The following is a 19,286-nucleotide window of genomic DNA, read 5'->3' on the forward strand; positions in this document are numbered from 1 at the left end:
GTGAGACCTGAAGGTCAAGAGACCTACCTATTTAGGATTCTGAGGGTGGTGAATTGGTGTGAGCTCTAAAATTCAGGGCCCCTCTCAGAGAATGCCCTGCCAGTGAGTCTGGGAGCTCTAGAAACTGAGAGAAGCTAAGATCCCTAGGCATGGGGGGTCTGCTTTTGACAATGTCCCATTAGGTTTCATGTTTCCTATGCAGTACGATTTCTCACCCTCCAAGTCTAGCATTCTCTCATTTCTGAATTCATCTGAGATTTCATCTGGGAACTGGGGTGCAACAGAGAAGCAGCTGGATAGAATGGGCAGGGTTGGTTGGTGTGGCAGCTAGATTAAGTGAAACTGTAGTTAGCAGAGTATGGGGTGGAAGGTTTGGGTGGAGAGGGAAGAGTGTGCATATGTATGCATGCTCCAGTGGAGTGGAAACAACAGACGGGATGAGAGATCTAAAGGGACCCCTGAGAGAGAGAGAAGCTGGGGATTGGGCCAACAGGAGCTAAGAGACAAGGTGTGTTCAGGGGAGGGGAGGGACATCTGGCAGTGCAGACAATAGCACAACCACCCTTTGATCCAAGAGCGGACTCCACTGCATATTTTGGGGTAAAGGGTTAACAAATGCTCTAATTCTTGGAGCGCATAATTAAGCATATATTTCTCCATGCGTGTCTAGGGGCACATTATCCAAAAAAAACCCCCACAAAGCAATCCACTGCCTGTGGAGCTGCTCTGAACTCACTAGCTCAGCAGACAGGTGCATATTGGAATCATAGCCACGGTGCAGGGGGTGCCATCCCCTATTCTATGACAAGCTCAGGAGACTGCACTCCTGCAGTGAAAACCTGAGTGGCCATTCAAGGCTTGGGCTCCATCATACGAAGGAGCGGGAAATAGATGATATTGCCACATCAGGATTTTTTTTTATTATACATTTTAGGAACCAATTTTGTAACAAATCACTTACAATTGACATTGCTAATTTGATCCTCCCTCCCCACACATTTATTTAATCAAGAATCTGTATTTGGGGCTGTGTTTCTAACTGGAGCCTCTGGGTATGCCAGTAACATAAATATTAAGTTATCTGTGTTAACCCAGTCCTGTATCAAAGAAGAGCTATGTAAACAAAGTGTTTTTAAAACACACATGGCACGTATACAGTGATCTTACTTAAGGACTCCACTGGGGAGGGAACAACGAATGCTATTTCTGTAAGGGCATCAGCATAATACAGAATCTTCTTCTGCCCATTGAATATGCTTGCTCCGGTGTCTTCTGAAGAAACAATTTCATCTGAGAATGAAGAAACAAAAGTTAAGTCAAAAGAAAGAGCTTCACAACTCCTTATGTACTTCACCAGTAAAGGACTTGCAAGCACCAGGACTCAACTGGGGTAAAGAAGTAAAAGAAAGAAGTTACTTAGTTAAGATGGTTTCAGAGTAGCAGCCGTGTTAGTCTGTATTCGCAAAAAGAAAAGGCGTACTTGTGGCACCTTAGAGACTAACATTTATTAGAGCATAAGCTTTCGTGAGCTACAGCTCACTTCATCGGATGCATTTGGTGGAAAAAACAGAGGAGAGATTTATTTACACACACACAGAGAACATGAAACAATGGGTTTATCATACACACTGTAAGGAGAGTGATCACTTAAGAAAAGCCATCACCAAAAGCAGGGGGGGGAAGGAGGAAAACCTTTCATGGTGACAAGCAGGTAGGCTAATTCCAGCAGTTAACAAGAATATCAGAGGAACAGTGGGGGGTGGGGTGGGAGGGAGAAAGACCATGGGGAAATAGTTTTACTTTGTGTAATGACTCATCCATTCCCAGTCTCTATTCAAGCCTAAGTTAATTGTATCCAGTTTGCAAATTAAATCCAATTTAGCAGTCTATCGTTGGAGTCTGTTTTTGAAGCTTTTTTGTTGAAGTATAGCCACTCTTAGGTCTGTGATCGAGTGACCAGAGAGATTGAAGTGTTCTCCAACTGGTTTTTGAATGTTATAATTCTTGACGTCTGATTTGTGTCCATTCATTCTTTTACGTAGAGACTGTCCAGTTTGGCCAATGTACATGGCAGAGGGGCATTGCTGGCACATGATGGCATATATCACATTGGTAGATGCGCAGGTGAACGAGCCTCTGATAGTGTGGCTGATGTGATTAGGCCCTATGATGGTATCCCCTGAATAGATATGTGGACAGAGTTGGCAACGGGCTTTGTTGCAAGGATAGGTTCCTGGGTTAGTGGTTCTGTTGTGTGGTGTGTGGTTGCTGGTGAGTATTTGCTTCAGATTGGGGGGCTGTCTGTAAGCAAGGACTGGTCTGTCTCCCAAGATCTGAGAGAGCGATGGCTCGTCCTTCAGGATAGGTTGTAGATCCTTGATGATGCGTTGGAGAGGTTTTAGTTGGGGGCTGAAGGTGATGGCTAGTGGCGTTCTGTTGTTTTCTTTGTTGGGCCTGTCCTGTAGTAGGTGACTTCTGGGTACTCTTCTGCCTCTGTCAATCTGTTTCTTCACTTCAGCAGGTGGGTATTGTAGTTGTAGGAATGCATGATAGAGATCTTGTAGGTGTTTGTCTCTGTCTGAGGGGTTGGAGCAAATGCGGTTATATTGTAGCGCTTGGCTGTAGACAATGGATCGAGTGGTATGATCTGGATGAAAGCTAGAGGCATGTAGGTAGGAATAGCGGTCAGTAGGTTTCCGATATAGGGTGGTGTTTATCTGACCATCGCTTATTAGCACCGTAGTGTCCAGGAAGTGGATCTCTTGTGTGGACTGGTCCAGGCTGAGGTTGATGGTGGGATGGAAATTGTTGAAATCATGGTGGAATTCCTCAAGAGCTTCTTTTCCATGGGTCCAGATGATGAAGATGTCATCAATGTAGCGCAAGTAGAGTAGGGGCATTAGGGGACGAGAGCTGAGGAAGCGTTGTTCTAAGTCAGCCATAAAAATGTTGGCATACTGTGGGGCCATGCGGGTACCCATCGCAGTGCCGCTGATTTGAAGGTATACATTGTCACCAAATGTGAAATAGTTATGGGTCAGGACAAAGTCACAAAGTTCTGCCACCAGGTTAGCCGTGACAGTATCGGGGATACCGTTCCTGACGGCTTGTAGTCCATCTTTGTGTGGAATGTTGGTGTAGAGGGCTTCTACATCCATAGTGGCTAGGATGGTGTTTTTAGGAAGATCACCAATGGACTGTAGTTTCCTCAGGAAATCGGTGGTGTCTCGAAGATAGCTGGGAGTGCTGGTAACGAAGGGCCTGAGGAGGGAGTCTACATAGCCAGACAATCCTGCTGTCAGGGTGCCAATGCCTGAGATGATGGGGCGTCCAGGATTTCCAGGTTTATGGATCTTGGGTAGCAGATAGAATACCCCAGGTCCTGGCTCCAGGGGTGTGTCTGTGCGGATTTGTTCTTGTGCTTTTTCAGGGAGTTTCTTGAGCAAATGCTGTAGTTTCTTTTGGTAACTCTCAGTGGGATCAGAGGGTAATGGCTTGTAGAAAGTGGTGTTGGAGAGCTGCCTAGTAGCCTCTTGTTCATACTCCGACCTATTCATGATGACGACAGCACCTCCTTTGTCAGCCTTTTTGATTATGATGTCAGAGTTGTTTCTGAGGCTGTGGATGGCACTGTGTTCTGCATGGCTGAGGTTATGGGGTAAGCGATGCTGCTTTTCCACAATTTCAGCTCGTGCACGTCGGCGGAAGCAGTCTATGTAGAAATCCAGGCTGCTGTTTCGACCTTCAGGAGGAGTCCACCCAGAATCCTTCTTTTTGTAGTGTTGGCAGGAAGGTCTCTGTGGGTTAATATGTTGGTCAGAGGTGTGTTGGAAATATTCCTTGAGTCTGAGACGTCGAAAATAGGATTCTAGGTCACCACAGAACTGTATCATGTTCATGGGGGTGGAGGGGCAAAAGGAGAGGCCCCGAGATAGGACAGATTCTTCCGCTGGGCTAAGAGTATAGTTGGATAGATTAACAATATTGCTGGATGGGTTACGGGAACCATTGTTGTGGCCCCTTGTGGCATATAGTAGTTTAGATAGCTTAGTGTCCTTTTTCTTTTGTAGAGAATCAAAGTGTGTTTTGTAAATGGCTTGTCTAGTTTTTGTAAAGTCCAGCCACGAGGAAGTTTGTGTGGAAGGTTGAGTTAAGTTAAGATGAAAGCCAAAGTGCACACTCAAATCTAATTACCACCATGTAACAACCACAGCCATGGCAATCTTTACATTGCCTACTTATCCCCTTCCATACTTGCTTACTAAGAGTACAATTAATCCCTGGCCATATTGCAGACTCCTCTCAGATATTTGTGGACAGCTGTTTTCTCCTCTGAATGAATGCCCTCAGCTCTCTAAACCTGCCTACTCATTTCCCACGCTTTTCATCATTAATTGCTTTCCTCTGGTGGTCTCCAATTCATCTCTGACTGAAATGTGGTGGCCAAACTGGAATTCAAGATTCCAACTACGGCCTAGTCAGAGCAGAATAGTTTCCTCACTTGTTTGATACTGCTATTACTACTTGTGGCACCTTAGAGACTAACAAATTTATTTGAGCATAAGCTTTCGTGAGCTACAGCTAACTTTATCGGATGCTGTAGGTCACGAAAGCTTATGCTCAAATAAATTTGTTAGTCTCTAAGGTGCCACAAGTACTCCTTTTCTTTTTGCGAATACAGACTAACACGGCTGCTACTCTGAAACCTGCTATTACTACAGCCCAAAGAATACTTGCCTTCCTGCAACACTGCATGGTTGGCCACTCAGTTATCAACTCATCTAAGCTCTATACCAGGGCTGTCAGACATATAGACCACAGACCAGAACCAGCCTGGATGATGTATTTGTGGCTCTCATGACATTTAGGCTCCCCAGAATCTTGCCTTTACATTTAAAAAAAAAAAAAGCTTTGAGCCCTCATAGTTGCAAAGAAAACCTTCCAAAGGTGAACCAAGTGTAAACCAACACACTGATGTCTACCAAAGTCTCTGGACAGCCTGATACAATATCTGAGGGGTGTGAACTGTCATGTTCTCCAGTCATCTCATTGGAGCACCAACACTAAAGCCCAAGAATACTTCAGCCTCCACACTGCATTGCTGACCATTTGAGCTGACAGAACAGGAAAATGGATGGGAATGAAGCCAGCAGGGAAGTGAGAGTTGCTGCTAGGAAGAAAAGCAGAAAGAAGAACAAAGAACTCTTACAAAGAAAGGAAAAAGGAAGAAAAAAGAGGAGAGAGAGGGCAGCAATAGCAGTGGCCTAAAGGCAGCAATTTTTTCACTGAATGATACTGAATGTAACAATAAGGAACTAAATATTAAACATAATTACTACATATAGGCTGCATTCTCCCACTGCTCTCTCTTCAAACACCCACTGACTGCAGTGTGGGAACTAAGGGAGTATGAAGTTCTGAATTTATATCCTGGCCACTGGACCATAATTAAACATGGAATCCAATCCTCTCATTATAACAAGTTTGACACTCCTATATGGTACTTCTGAGTAGCCAATATTACCCTAGTCTATATTTTTGCTATTCCTTTCAATATGAACGCTTTTAAGTTTATCTTGATCAAATCTCAATTTAATATATTTACAGCCAGTTTCTCAAGTCGCACAGTACATCCTATGTACTGAGACACATGTCAAACCTCTGATTCTATCTGAATATTTGCTTGTATCACATCACATTAAACTCCACCTTCCATATTTTAATTAACAATATGGAACAGGCATGGATGCAGAATTGACCTGACTCGATATCTCCTCCCAACAGTACACAAGAACATTATTGTTCTGTACTTCAGGTTTGTGCACTTCAGACTTAACTTTAAATAAATAGCATAATTAAAAAGAAAAAAAAAGTCTGGGGTATAATAAAAGCTGTACACCAAATACTAGCAAATGTAGGCAGACTTGTATAGAAAGAAACAAGATTTAAAGTGCTCCAAGGAATTAGTACATCCTGAAGCAAGAAATTTAAACAGACTATGCATTCTGAAAGAGCCACAGATTTACAATTCACTAAACAAGTACCAGATCTTACCTTGCTCAGGACCCTCTTCATCACTACAACTGTTAATGGACCAACTTGTTGAAACATGACCAGTCCAACCAGGGTGCTTTCCCACATCTACGGCCCAGCCAAGAGACAGTAAGAATTCTAGGAAGTGTGGCTGAACATTTCTGGAAGACTCTACATTCTTCAGAATCTGCAACATATTCCAATTCACAATATGAACAGAAAGCTGGAGGCGGCAGTTTTCATTTAATTTTTCTATACAGCAAACGTGGTGCTGACAAAACGTCTTCTAATCATCCCTAGAGCAGTACAGCCTTGGCCACGTTACTCAGGTGCCTCAGTCTGGTTTTTTGAAAAACCTCTCTCTATGAGTGACAATAGTTCAGTCTCCCTGACTCTTTCGTTTCTCTTTGCTGAGACTGAGGGAGCCAATTACAAGTTGGTGAGTTTGTTTGCTTTGTTTTGGGCAACATTGACATTTCCCACTCATTCCACACAGGCCCCAGGGCCCCAATCCTGTAATGAATGCATCGGGAACAGACTTTTGAGCCAACACAAAGCCTCACTTAGTTCTGGGGTCTTTCTGTGCAAATCTCATTGCAGCACTGAGGCACAGAGATGTCCAATGCCAATTAACCACTGCTGACCTGGATGAAACCTGAACAGTGATATAAAAAGCAAGGCCCCATGTCTTACACAGCACTTTAGACTGAAAATAATGCAGTAGGAGCTACAGACATGTCCCCTTCACTCTCAGCTCCTGATCCTGTGCTGTATCATCAGTATGAAGTTCCTTGCTTATTCTTAGGCTTGGAAGGATTAGATTTTTAAAATCAGTAAACTTTCACCATGCACACAAACTGATGAAAAAATATTTCCATAGATGACCATACATTCAGGCAAAACAAGAAAAATGCTGTTTGAGAACTCAGTTTGATTTAAGGATATTTACATTGTGTATTTTGATATGTTGACAATGTGTGTTTTAATGGTTATAAAGGTGTAACTTTTTTGAATCTCAGTGTCTGCTGCCATTTAATTATTATTGGCTGAACCCACCCATTAGTTGCCCGCAACTGAAAATGTAAAGAAAGAAAACACTACAAAAATGCTAAAAATGCTTAATTTTGTGCAACTGTGAAAATTTTAAATCTATTTTACAAATGCTTAAAAATAAACACTGATATTATCCATCAAAACTATACATAAAAATCTAATTCTGCCACGCCTCGTTATTTTGAATCCGAGTTCAGTTTTACTCTCCCCTCCACGCCCAGTTCCACAGGAACGCACAAAGAGCTGCATTTTAGATATCACTGAGGCCGGGTGGAGGTTTTGAAAAACGTATAGGAGACTGGAGCTTTTGCAGGCAGGAAGGGGTAGGAGGCATTTGTGGTGTTTAGCACATAGGAGACGGTTATGACTGTTAATCCTGAAGAAGGAGGGGGATGAAGCTCATCTCTCTCTCCTTCCTGAGATGCGGGAAAGAGGACTTTAAATATGGAGCAAGAAGGGTCTGCAGTATTCATACAGCATTAGCACACAGGGCCCCAGTGTGCTAGGGACTGTACAACCAGAACAACGTGCTTACAGTATCAGTAAGAGCCTCCTTGCACCCACCCATCCCAACAGCCCCATTTCACCCTATCCAACAATGGATACACACATTACATGGAGGGCTTTGTTAACATGATCAGCAGCGAGACAGTTAATGTTAACATTCAGCATTTGGTTATGGTTCAGCCACATTGATATGAGAGCTCACAAGTCTCAGAAGTATTGTTCCAGGCCATCTGCAAACTCAGGCATACACAACTGAATGGGTTTATATCTCATTCACATTAGAAAGGCTGATCTTCAGAGCTCTAAAGGCTAGAGATGTTTTTAAGGAAATATTTATATTCTGGAGCATAACTATGTGGCTATTTTGTAAAAATAGCTATTATGCAGCCATTTCCATTTGCCTGGATAAATAAATTACATCATATGTTAGGCCCTACCAAAAGGCGAAAGAAGATCATGAGTACTAACAGCCCTGCCCATAAAGATGGGACACAAGACCAGTTAGGTTGGAAAACTGTTAGTTGTCTGAAATGTGTAGCATCTGGTAATACATTGTTATCACTGTGCTTCCTTAATGAAAGCCCAAGATTTGTTCAGAGTTTCAGAATTGTGCACACATTTCCAGATATAGAGATGAGCACACATTTGCACATGCGCATGGGTGGATAGATACACTACTTCCATACCACAACTAGGCAAGCAAATGCAACTCAGAAGATCAGGTTTTAACGACACAGACTTTACATGTATTTTATTGGTTCTGTTACTACATATGGACTATATTCACACAAAAATTTTCTTTGATACAGATAGACCACTGAAAAACAATGTAGTAACATACTGTTTCTCAGCAATGTCCTATTTTAGTGTACCTTTATGCAGCTGTTTACCCAATGTATTTCTCATAGAACCTGTTCTTACACTATGATTCAAACTGCATAATTTTCTTTCAAAAAGTACTGAATACACTTTAAATTGCTGATATGTACCTATAAATCAATGGGAGAAGTGGTATATAGAAGCTGTACACAGACTCAAGTGAAAGCTAATTTTTCCTTAAGAGGACATAAAAGTGTAGGTATTTCCAATTCCTAAATATTTCAGTTCTATTTAGCAGTTTGGACTGGTTGCATACTTGCCTAAAATCAACCATAAAATTTTAAAATTAAATAATATATTTAGAAAAAGGTGATTACAACCCCCTAACATATGCCAGCACATAATGCTGCTCATTACTACTTCAATTTACTATTCTGCCTCCCAAGCACACTGCTACAATATGTTTTTTCTGGGTAGTTTTCATACCAGTCATTTTCAAGGATTTTGTTGCATATGTACAGTGCTGTGTTGTACAGTAGTACAAGATGCTATGTGTGCATTACGATAGATTCAAAGCTGTTCTGTAACAGTCCATGAATACTGTATGTGACCTGAGAAATTGGAATGTTTACCGTATGCATATGGGGTTAATTCAATAGCACGATGATCAAGAAATGTGGGCAAGAAGGAGGACAACAGCCCAGATAACTGCTCCTCAGCAAACTCCTGGGACTATTGACCCTAACATTACTACCCCCCCCCCCCCCACACACACACACAAACGTTCCTGCTGAGTTACCCAAACTGGTTTAACCAGGCTCAGAAAATACTGGAGGAGAGAACTTGGGCCTGAATTGAGAGAGACACTCTCAGGGAGGGGAAAGGTGAACCCCAGACTCCAAAAGCTAAGGGAAGTTACACCTAGCAGGGTCCCCATAAGGAGGATGGTGTAGGCCTTTGTTGTTTCAAAACCTTTTCTCTTATATTCTGCTTTGGTCCTACAGTTAAGATTAAACAATACTTTGTTTTAAGAAGCTGTTTGGAGTCACTGATTTACTGCCATTTACACACTCCAAAACGGAAAAACTATAGAGGGGGAGTCCAGTTGGACCTGCTGGACAAACATGGTTAATGCACAGGGTACTGTAGCCTAAGACACAATCTAGGAGTGGGAGAATCACAGGTTTCCACCCCAGGAAAGAAAATGGTATGAGGCCTAACACTTGTAGTGGTGCAATCAGAGAAGGAGTCAGAGCTGCAAATGGGACATGTGTATCTAAGGCTACAGAAACAATTTTATATTGTGCTATCTGAAAAGAGGATATGGCCAACATAAAGACAAACCAGGGGACAATTTCAATGAAGTTCGTGAAGAGAGGAATAAGTTATATGCCACCCTGGCCCCTTATGATGCAGGGCTGATTCATCGGGAGGGAAGGCCAACAGAGCTGCTGCTACCTGTCCTCCCTCAGAACCTGACAGAAGCAACAAGTTTGAAGGGGGTAAATTCACCCCAAGAACAGAAAAAAACCCATCTCCAGCTAGCTCAAAGAGCTCCCTTCACTTGCTGTAGAGAGTAAAAACAACTGGGTAGTGTCAGCCAGCTAGCATTTCAGAGGCAATAAACTTCACTTGGTCTTCGCTCTGATCTTGTCCCTCTGCAGATAGGGCTCAGCCACTCATCTAGGCTAGCATTGGATAACACTGGAGAAGGGGTTACATTTGATCTTAAGATGATTACGGTCAGTGCAAACACAATAAAAATTAAATCTCAGTACTTTTAGGAAGTGGAAATACCCGAGTTCCTCATCTCGTTCAGTCCTGTGGAGATAGGAACAGTAGTGCATTTTTGATTAACTTGACTTTGATCACATGACTTAGTGCATGTTAGGTGATTCAGGAAATCAAGTACATTACCTGAAGACCCTAGGGATACCCAAAACTTTTGGATAATTTGGGGGTACCAGCAATACAGAGTCTGAAACAATGTGCTCAAGGCCTCCTACCTTACCACCAGACGTCAAAGTCTACAGGACTGACCCCACAATAATAGACTGCTGGTTGAGCTCCTGAAGGCTGTCCAGCTCTGCAGGATTATGGTTTCTACCAAGAAATCTTTATTTGCCCAAGCCCATAAAAATGCATGGATCAGAGCAGCTGGCTCAGCAGGAATAAGGTACTTTAACTTACATGCCTTAGCCCTATTTTATCGTACGAAGATGTCTGGCCTGGAAAAAGCCAGCTGCACAGGCTTTCCACACCCAAACATCACCTATCTGAAAGGTTGTCAGGTGGTATGACCCTGGTTTCAGGTAACAGTAACAATATGTTCCACCGGTGCATTTAAGATAAACGAGATTGTGCTGCATTTTGTTAGCTGAATATTTCCAAGCTTATAAGATGCGGAGAGGGTGCCTGGAGTAAATTAATTAGTGCTGTGACAGACACCTACATTTACACTACGTACAGTGCGGAGTACACAGGGAATGAGGGGAAGGCACTATAAAAATGTCTCATTAGGATGAATTTATACACTCTTTTATAATAGTGGGTTTCCAAGCTACAGTTCAGATGCAAGGATGTCGCTGTTTGGCTCTGCAGTCCTCTACCCTGATACTCTCCCTACTGATAACGTTTGAATGCAAACAAGTACAGTCAGTGCAACATACACCTTACAAAGCAATAATTCCTTTTTACTTGTACATTTAGTTTTCCAATTCATTGACATTTCTGTTTGAAATGAAAGGCTACAAAAGCAAACTACTTGGACTTTGCACACCACTGGAACAAGTTATGGTACTGGTCGTACATTGGGCCCGTGAACCTTGAAAGTGTCCCTTTAATGTCAGGTTCTGCAGACAGGTGTCTCCATACATTTAGACCAGTACTGGATAAAGCATTATTAATCCTTTTGACATACATAACTAATAATTATCCTCATTTTACAGATAAAAAACAAAGCACAGTGACTTGTTGGAGACCACACAGAAAAACCAAGAATCCTGAGTCCCAGTCCTCTGCTCCAGCCATTAGACCGCATTGCTATATAACTAAGAGGTAAATGAAGCAAAAACAAACCGAGATCAATCAGTGCTCCAATTTTTCACCTACCTCCTGGCTTGTTTTCTGGCCTGCCTTCATATAGAAAATGAAAACTGTATCAAAAGGACGACATGGCAGTAGATCCAAGTAACCAAGGTCATCAAAAAACCCAGGGAGACTGGAGTCAAGTGCAATCAGATGAGGAGGTAGACGGCTGTTAGCAGTTTCCTACCCAGCAAACAAAGAAGTTCAAATTTTTAACTATTAAAAAAAAACCTTTCCACCAGTAATGTTCTTTGATGGTTTCAGTATTAATCATTTTAAAATACACTGACCATAATAAATGCTTTTTTTCTAAATAAGATCAAAACCATAACGTAAATTTCTAACGTGACATAAATATGACACCACAAAAGCCTTGTTTTGTATGGTTTTGCAAAGAAGCTTGAACAATTTGATGTCACAGTGTCCATGGTTCATTGAAGAAATTCTAGAAGAACCAAGAGATTTCACTGAATGGAAATGATAGAAATAATTTTGAACTTTTTAATATAAATGCTTTTCCCCACACCCAGGCTAGTGAGGACTTGTAGCACACAAACACTGTGCTTAACTCCACATACACTTTGTTTTGCAGACCATCTGGAAGAAAGAAATCACTAAGTACTTCTTGTGATTATTATTTCTGCAACAGCTCAATTCTCTGTTTGTTGATAGTCTGTACAGAGCTAGAGACAAACTCCACAGTGAGATATAGAGACACCAAAAGCAGGAGGCAGTGTTTCCAGCTGAAAATTGGATTAATCTGTACTAACTCATAAAATAATTGTACATTTAGCTAGTGTTTCCATTATATGGATCCAAAAGTGCTTTATGTAGCAACTTACAAGCCATATATGTATGGATAATTGGATCTGTTTAACAGAATACTGCAATCCTACAGAAATGTTTAGGGCTGAAAGCAACTATGGCATTCAACTGAAATTGCAGGAAGAATTTCAAGTACACAATATGTAATTATCCCAATTGAGGTACCTTTTGTAAAACCAGCTTAGAGCTCTTCAGTCAAAACTTGAAGCATTAGACCACTGCACCCCTGGCTTCCAGTACTCCTGAGACGTTCTGGGATCATTTCCCTATATCCTAGCAGACCACAGCTATCATAACAGTGACTAGCTCCTGCAGTATATTTACACAACAGAAAACTCCATTAGCAAAGCTGCTAAGTGACACTCTTTTGTCCTACAGGGTATTGGGGTGTTTGAGATTATTTGTGCAATATGAACGGAGATATCAAGTCACCTTCAGTGCCTCCAGTGACAGAAATCCAAAATGCGAGAGGAAGAGGCGTGCTGTCTGGAATTCCTGGGCAGGAGGCGGGGGCTTGCACTCAGTGATAGGGTCAGGGAAACTCTTCTTGCGCCACTCCTCTTCACTCTGCTGATCTATAGAAGTCTCATAAGTGATCTGTTGGGCCATACCATTCCTCAGCTTCTCATGCCGCTCTTCCAACTGAAACACATTATTTCACAGATATGGAATACTGATTCCAGCAACATCTCTTTCCCAGCATTTCAAAGCACCTCCCTCGCTAGTTCACAGAGGAACAAACCACAAGCTTGAATAGTTCCTGGAACACTCCCCCATGTTTATGGGAGCATGGAGTAGTGAGGTCCCACCGATGTGGAGGAGGGTCAGTGAAACTTGAAACTCCCCAATCAATATCATATTTGTTTAGGACAACTGTGGCAAACGACGTATCCAATATTTGTCCTTCAAATGAGCTGGAAGAATAGCACATTTTTCACTCTAATCTAATAATGCCACATTTGCAAGAGCTCTCAAAAGACAGAAGAGGTGCTAACCTCTTTCTCTGGAGCAGCAGCAGGAAACAAGTCACTGCTTCAGGTCATCATAGTGTGTCAGGATTGGGGCAAAACATATTGTGTATGGCTCCCCAATAGGCCAATAATAGGTAGAGTCATACCACAGGTCCTACCATCAGCCCTGGTTAGTTCCTAGACTTCACTAAGCTGCAGTGAGTTTGTCACCTCATTAACGGAAGTTGGTAACGTACTACTGCATTACCCTTTCCAACAGGAAAGCTTTAGAGTTAAGTGCCCCGTAAAGGCTGTAATTTATCAAATGGACTCTGAAGCTGATGGGCAAAGAACAGAGGAAATAATCAAAGACTAAAACCTCTTACTTCCTCATTAACAATTTCATGCAAGTCTGGAATGCTCAGGTCAGCTTTCACAAAGGGGATCTTGTCCACCTCCTCAGGAAAGGGCCGGTGTCTCACACTGTATTTGATTCCAACATCATTTTTAGGAGCTGGTCGAGGTTCTGGTAAAAACATCTGTTACAACGAAGGGAACAATTTTATTTCCAATTTAAATGCTTTGTCCTGTAGCACAATACATTTATACTATACACAAAGAAAATGATTTCTATCACAATATCACAGATTCATAACCATAGGTAACAATAGGCTTTATTTATTTATTAAGAAAGCATTCAGAAAATTAAGTATTATTCACTTGTAAGGATTATAAGTTTGAAAGCAAAGTTTGATATTCAGTCCTACTCATGGTACCTATGAACCCCGGTTTTCAACATAATCTCTATGCCACCAACCCCATTCGATTACATGAAAGTTGCAAGCCTTTCTGGGATTGCTTTAGTTTTAGGTTAAACCAATTCTAATAAATGTTTAAAGAGAGCTCAAGATTATTTCTGGTTGTCTCCACCTAGGCCCTACTGATTATGTGACTAGACCAGGGAAGGGTGCTGCATGTCAGGCTGATGAGCCCAGGGCTGCATAGGAGGGATACTGCAGGTCAGGATGAACTCACTGGCTGAGGTATGCAAGAAGCTTGCATACGGCTTGTAATTACTGTATTTTGCTCTCAGCAGTACGATCAGGTCCTCATGACCATCAGAGTTATCCAAACCCCAAAGTCTGAGTGGGAACACACTGCCACATAAGCTACACAGGATAAGTGTCTTTGGGGTTGCCCTGAGCATCACATTACTAGCATGCCTTTTTTTTTTTTTTTAATTAATTGAGAGGTATAAAATGCTAAAAAGTAAGAAGCGCTGTATCCTTGCTACACTCCCCACTGACACCAACAAGTATTTCAAATGCCAAGAGAACCTTTCCATAGTCTCCATCAAACCTCACTATCTTGCCATACCATTAAATGTCCCAAGTGACACATCTGCATAAGTGCCAGGGTAGCTTTAGAAGCATTACAAGGATTATATGCTGCTCCAACACTTGCTTAGCCATGGGTAGACTGCTAAGAGCAATTTAAGTTTTGCTTGGGTTCCTTGTATTTTTGGATTTGTACAAGTGACCTAAATATAAAAAGGACAGCGGAGGCAGAGAGCCCCAAATTTCAAACACAGTCTGAGTGTCGTTGTTTCACTGTAATAAATCCATTTCCAGTCATCCCAAAAGCCAGAGAAATGTATGTCAAAACCATAATGCTGGAAAATGTTCACAAGAGCCAAGAGTCCCAGAAGCTATGGCATCACCTCCACTCAAACGATTAATGTCTGAACACTGAAGGACATATACAGTCCCCCCCCACGTGACGCTTTCAAAACAATGCGGGGACTGTTTCCCTTACACACAAACAATTGGGAAGTAAGCATCATTTTCGTTCAACACTCACACTCTAGTAAGTTAAGAAATTTGTAAAGAGCGCCAGAGATGTGCATCATTACCCACAGTTAAGGGCACTGTGACTCAGCCATACATATAGTCACCAATTCTGTGGGTTATTTTGCAATTTTAGTGAAATTTCTGCTGAGCATCTGTAAGTTACAAATTTCCCATTGGGCTCTGATAGAGACCTTTTGATTTGCTTTAGCTCCTCTTGGCAAAAGGCAAAGTTGCTGGGCCCACGCAAGTCTTCCAGACACCCCGCGGATCAGAACCGTGACAGAGGGGAAAGAGTCATCTGCAGAGTGCACAGATAAAACATATTTAATATATTTTGTAATAATTTAATGCAACTGGAAACCACCTAAGTGATCAGCACAGACAGACAAATATATTCATACCCGTAAAAGTTTCAATATACTATATCACCATGTAAACTTGTGTGATTTTCAGGGTAACTCCTTCCATCTGACCCATAAGACAGATCCCCGAAGGGAAGCAAAAATAAAAGGATGATCTTTGCTGCAACATGGAAATACTGTTCTGCTGGCCTCTCTTAACATTCCAAGTGGACTTGTACCCTTGCTCCAGATCACCTTGGTTTGATTGCGAGAGGTGGTCAGTTTCATCACAACTCAGCTAACAGATTGTAATTTCTGCATGCAGAAGTAAGGCCAGTAGATCAAAAAAAATCTACTGCCTGTTCAGATGTGCAGCAAGTGGATTCATAGAGGGATGTGTATGTTTGTACATTTACTTTGCTGTACAGGCCCTGACGCATCATCAGCATCTGAGAAGAACATGGATTTGGACCAGTCCTTGGAGGATTTTAATGCCAGTGATATTGGGACAACTTAGGACAAACACAATGTTATTCTGAGAGAGAAGAACTGCTCACTTGAGAGAGAGTGTGTACTATTCCAAGAAAGTCAAGGAGTGTTATTGTAAACTTGCTTGGATTGGATAGATATGGGTGCAGGTGTTCTTCAGTGTCCAAATGGGACAAAACTATCTGCTAGAATTTAAAGCTAGTGATGGTCAGTGAAGTTAGAGGAGTGCTACGGGCACTTTGGGCCACAACCTGGTAACTGGACCCATGTTTCTTTTTGGCTGGCAAAGATGATAGGCCCATTGTGATGGACACTGTCAGTGTCCATCTGAGGATAGGGTGCTCAGCCACTCTCACTGAGGCATGGGTGAGGCCCCTACTAAAGTCATCACTTGATACTGATGACCTTGTAATTATAGGCTAATATCACATCTCCCATTTTGGAGAAATATTACAGAGATTCGGAGTCTTCAGATTTCCTTGATCCTGGTCAGTCCTACATATGGGAATGAATAGTATCACTGGTCAATGGCATTCTGGCTATGGACAAGGACCATGTGCCCATGATAACTGTTAGATCTGTCTGACATGCCTATTTATGATACAGTCGACATGTCTGCCCGAGTGGATGGAACCACTCTTTTAGTGTCCCCCTTTTTATATAGGAAGGCCCAGACAGCGATTTGGAGCTAGTGTTTGTCCATTTCTAGGGCATGCTTGTGCAAGGTATTGCAGAGCTCTGACTCTAATTCCCTCTTGTTCAAAGTGCACATGAAACTGCTAGGAGAGTTTGTAAGGAGACATGGGTTATGGCACAAATACCCTGTTGCACATTTCCCTTACAGCTAATCCCACTGGTGCAGTGGAATGGCTCACCCAGTATCTGCTAGAGATTGGAGCTCAATTGAAGTTAAGTCCCTACAGATGAAAAGCAATGACGCAAATCAGTGGCTGGGAGTCCATACCTACCGAAATATTTAATAGCAACAGAGCCTTAAACTTATCAAATCAATAACACAAATCCATGTAGTCCGACATACATTTTAAGCATTCACCCTTTTATGGAGTGGAATGTGTGACTTTTTAAAATGTACTGAAGTGTTACTGGTTTTACTCCTTCAGCTGTATTTACAGAGCAGTCAGCTAAAAGCATGTGATCTCACAGGTTAGTGCACATTTAGTTGGAGAATTTGGCAGGGTTTATATTCATTGTAACTACAGTGACACTTTGTTGATCTTATTGTATAAAGCCCTGCAATTACATGCCAGTGTTCCACACTTCAGTGGAACACCCTGTAGAACAGGCTTCCAGTGTGTGAAAGGCAAAAGAACCGCCTATGCAAAATGAGTTCATTTTGCAGATATGCTACAAAGAATTTTGGTCTACAGAACCAAGAGGACACAAAATGTTTAACTTACTTTGCTCATTCCCTAAAGGCTGTTCCAACATTGCCAGGATGACACTATTATCAAGGACAAAGTAGCGGAAGCTGTGTTTGTTAATGGTAGGTAGACGGGAGTATTTAATTAAGGTGGTTTCATTCACCAGGCTGCAAGGAGAGGCAGGGCCACTGGGTGAAGGAAATGCTCCAAGTAACTGCATAATACTGCAAATCAGAGAAGAATTCAGTCAACAACACATCCTAAAAAGATTCATCTTGATCCTGTCTGAGATGGGAACTTTTAGACATATTGTTCCCTTTGCATCCTGACATAGGAATTTGACAACTGATCAAACCGATGATCCACATAATCCAGGTCCTGTCTCAAACAGGGACCAATAATTGAAGGCTTCAGAGAACAATGCAAGAAACCCCATGAGAATCAAATAACCTGTCCATGTGGGAAGTTACTTCTTTACCACAGGAAATCAGAAGTTTGGGAATGCTTTGAAGCATGAGAATTTCTCCCCCTTTTTATTTATTTTAACTTTTAGTATACATCTGTGAATATTCTTATTGTCCATTGATGTGTTTAATTCCTAAACCCTTCTTGAATCCCAAGCACCTGTAGCAGCCATAGTAGGTGTGCTTGCTATCACTGCTTTAGTGTTACTTTGAACAGAAATTATTCAGCAGAGCCTTCATGAACCTAGACCCCTAATTTGAGGAGCGCAGCCTTTGAAGTTTTCAGATTGCAAACTCTTCAGGACGAGGACCAGGTCTTCGTATGTGGTTGTACAGCACCTAGCATAATGGAGCCCCTGACCCAGATTGGGGTCCATGGGCACTACTGCGATAAAAATAATCAATAATAATGTGAAATTATGCAGGGTGTTTTTTTTAAATTATTATTATTTTACTATTTTCCCAGATATTATCTGTTTCCACTAATGGAACAGCACCATCTCAGGGTTTAATTTCTGAAGAAATTCCCTAGCCAAGAACAGTGAATGAGGGAAGTGATCATGTCTGGTGATGATACTACATCTTGACTGAACTTTTTTAAAAGGTGTTTTTTCTGGGGGAGAGATCAGGTAGGAGATTGCTGTGGATCATCTACCTGAGCTCTCCCCCAGAAATTAAGCCCTTTAAAAAAAGATGACCAGAAGTAAAATCACTACCAGATATGAGCATATTTAATAGTTCAATCTTTCCCCCCCCCCAATTAATAATTTTATTTACATAGATAAAGGGAAAGTGCCTGGACTACAGCAATTTATGCTTAAGTACTTTTATGCAATACCTAGTGTATCTGCAAGTTCTAGTGAATAGTTACATTTATCTTGGTAACTACATGGAATCATTTTATAGTTCACATTCAACTGTATGACAATTTACTACAAGTGGAACAAAGGAGAAGGAAGTTACCCCCTTTTGCAAGCCACTTGTAAAGTTAGCAAGTGAAAAATATCTATCCATCCCAAGTTACCCAGTCTACCACCCATCATACCCACCCATTAAAACAGTGTTCTTCTGAATGCTAAATTTCCCCAGCAGCAATATCCTGCCAGGCAGCTGACATATTCTGATGAATACCATACCATGTTAATGTAGCTTCAGCTGCATCCTTCACCCTCATTGACGCAGGATTTGGTTCTTTATCTCCTTTGTACTTGATCTCTTGTTCACTGTTTTTGGATTTACTTCCTGAGATGCCCAATTCCACAATCTCCAACACCTCTTTTAAACAGTCCTAACGTGGGAAAGGGACAAACTGTTTAAAGCAAAACACACAGGTCTGGTCCTCCCTAAAGAATTTCATGTGACAATGATGTATCACCACCATTATAGCCACAGATCAACACACCTACCTTCATATCCACCCCAAGCACAACAAGAAATCTTATCTACAGCAAGGCACTCAGATACCACAGAATATGCTCCAAGGAGA

General features: G+C 41.8%; 1 protein-coding gene across 13 annotated transcripts in view; it reads right to left on the reverse strand.

Annotated features, from left to right (window-relative positions):
* The window catches only part of RALGAPB (Ral GTPase activating protein non-catalytic subunit beta), a 131,736-nt gene that overhangs the window by 11,985 nt on the left and 100,465 nt on the right, over positions 1-19,286 (reverse strand). For all 13 annotated transcript variants that reach the window (XM_038369407.2, XM_038369405.2, XM_038369404.2 and 10 more), the window contains 8 exons: positions 18,937-19,088; positions 17,373-17,560; positions 15,316-15,422; positions 13,661-13,813; positions 12,757-12,966; positions 11,524-11,682; positions 6,055-6,220; positions 1,168-1,290 (listed from right to left, as the gene is read on the reverse strand). In XM_038369407.2, coding sequence (XP_038225335.1) covers positions 1,168-1,290; positions 6,055-6,220; positions 11,524-11,682; positions 12,757-12,966; positions 13,661-13,813; positions 15,316-15,422; positions 17,373-17,560; positions 18,937-19,088 — 1,258 coding nt within the window. The remainder of the gene's footprint in view (positions 1-1,167; positions 1,291-6,054; positions 6,221-11,523; positions 11,683-12,756; positions 12,967-13,660; positions 13,814-15,315; positions 15,423-17,372; positions 17,561-18,936; positions 19,089-19,286) is intronic.

This window comes from Dermochelys coriacea, chromosome 13, assembly GCF_009764565.3.
Source record: "Dermochelys coriacea isolate rDerCor1 chromosome 13, rDerCor1.pri.v4, whole genome shotgun sequence".
In the NCBI taxonomy this organism is placed as follows: domain Eukaryota; kingdom Metazoa; phylum Chordata; order Testudines; family Dermochelyidae; genus Dermochelys; species Dermochelys coriacea.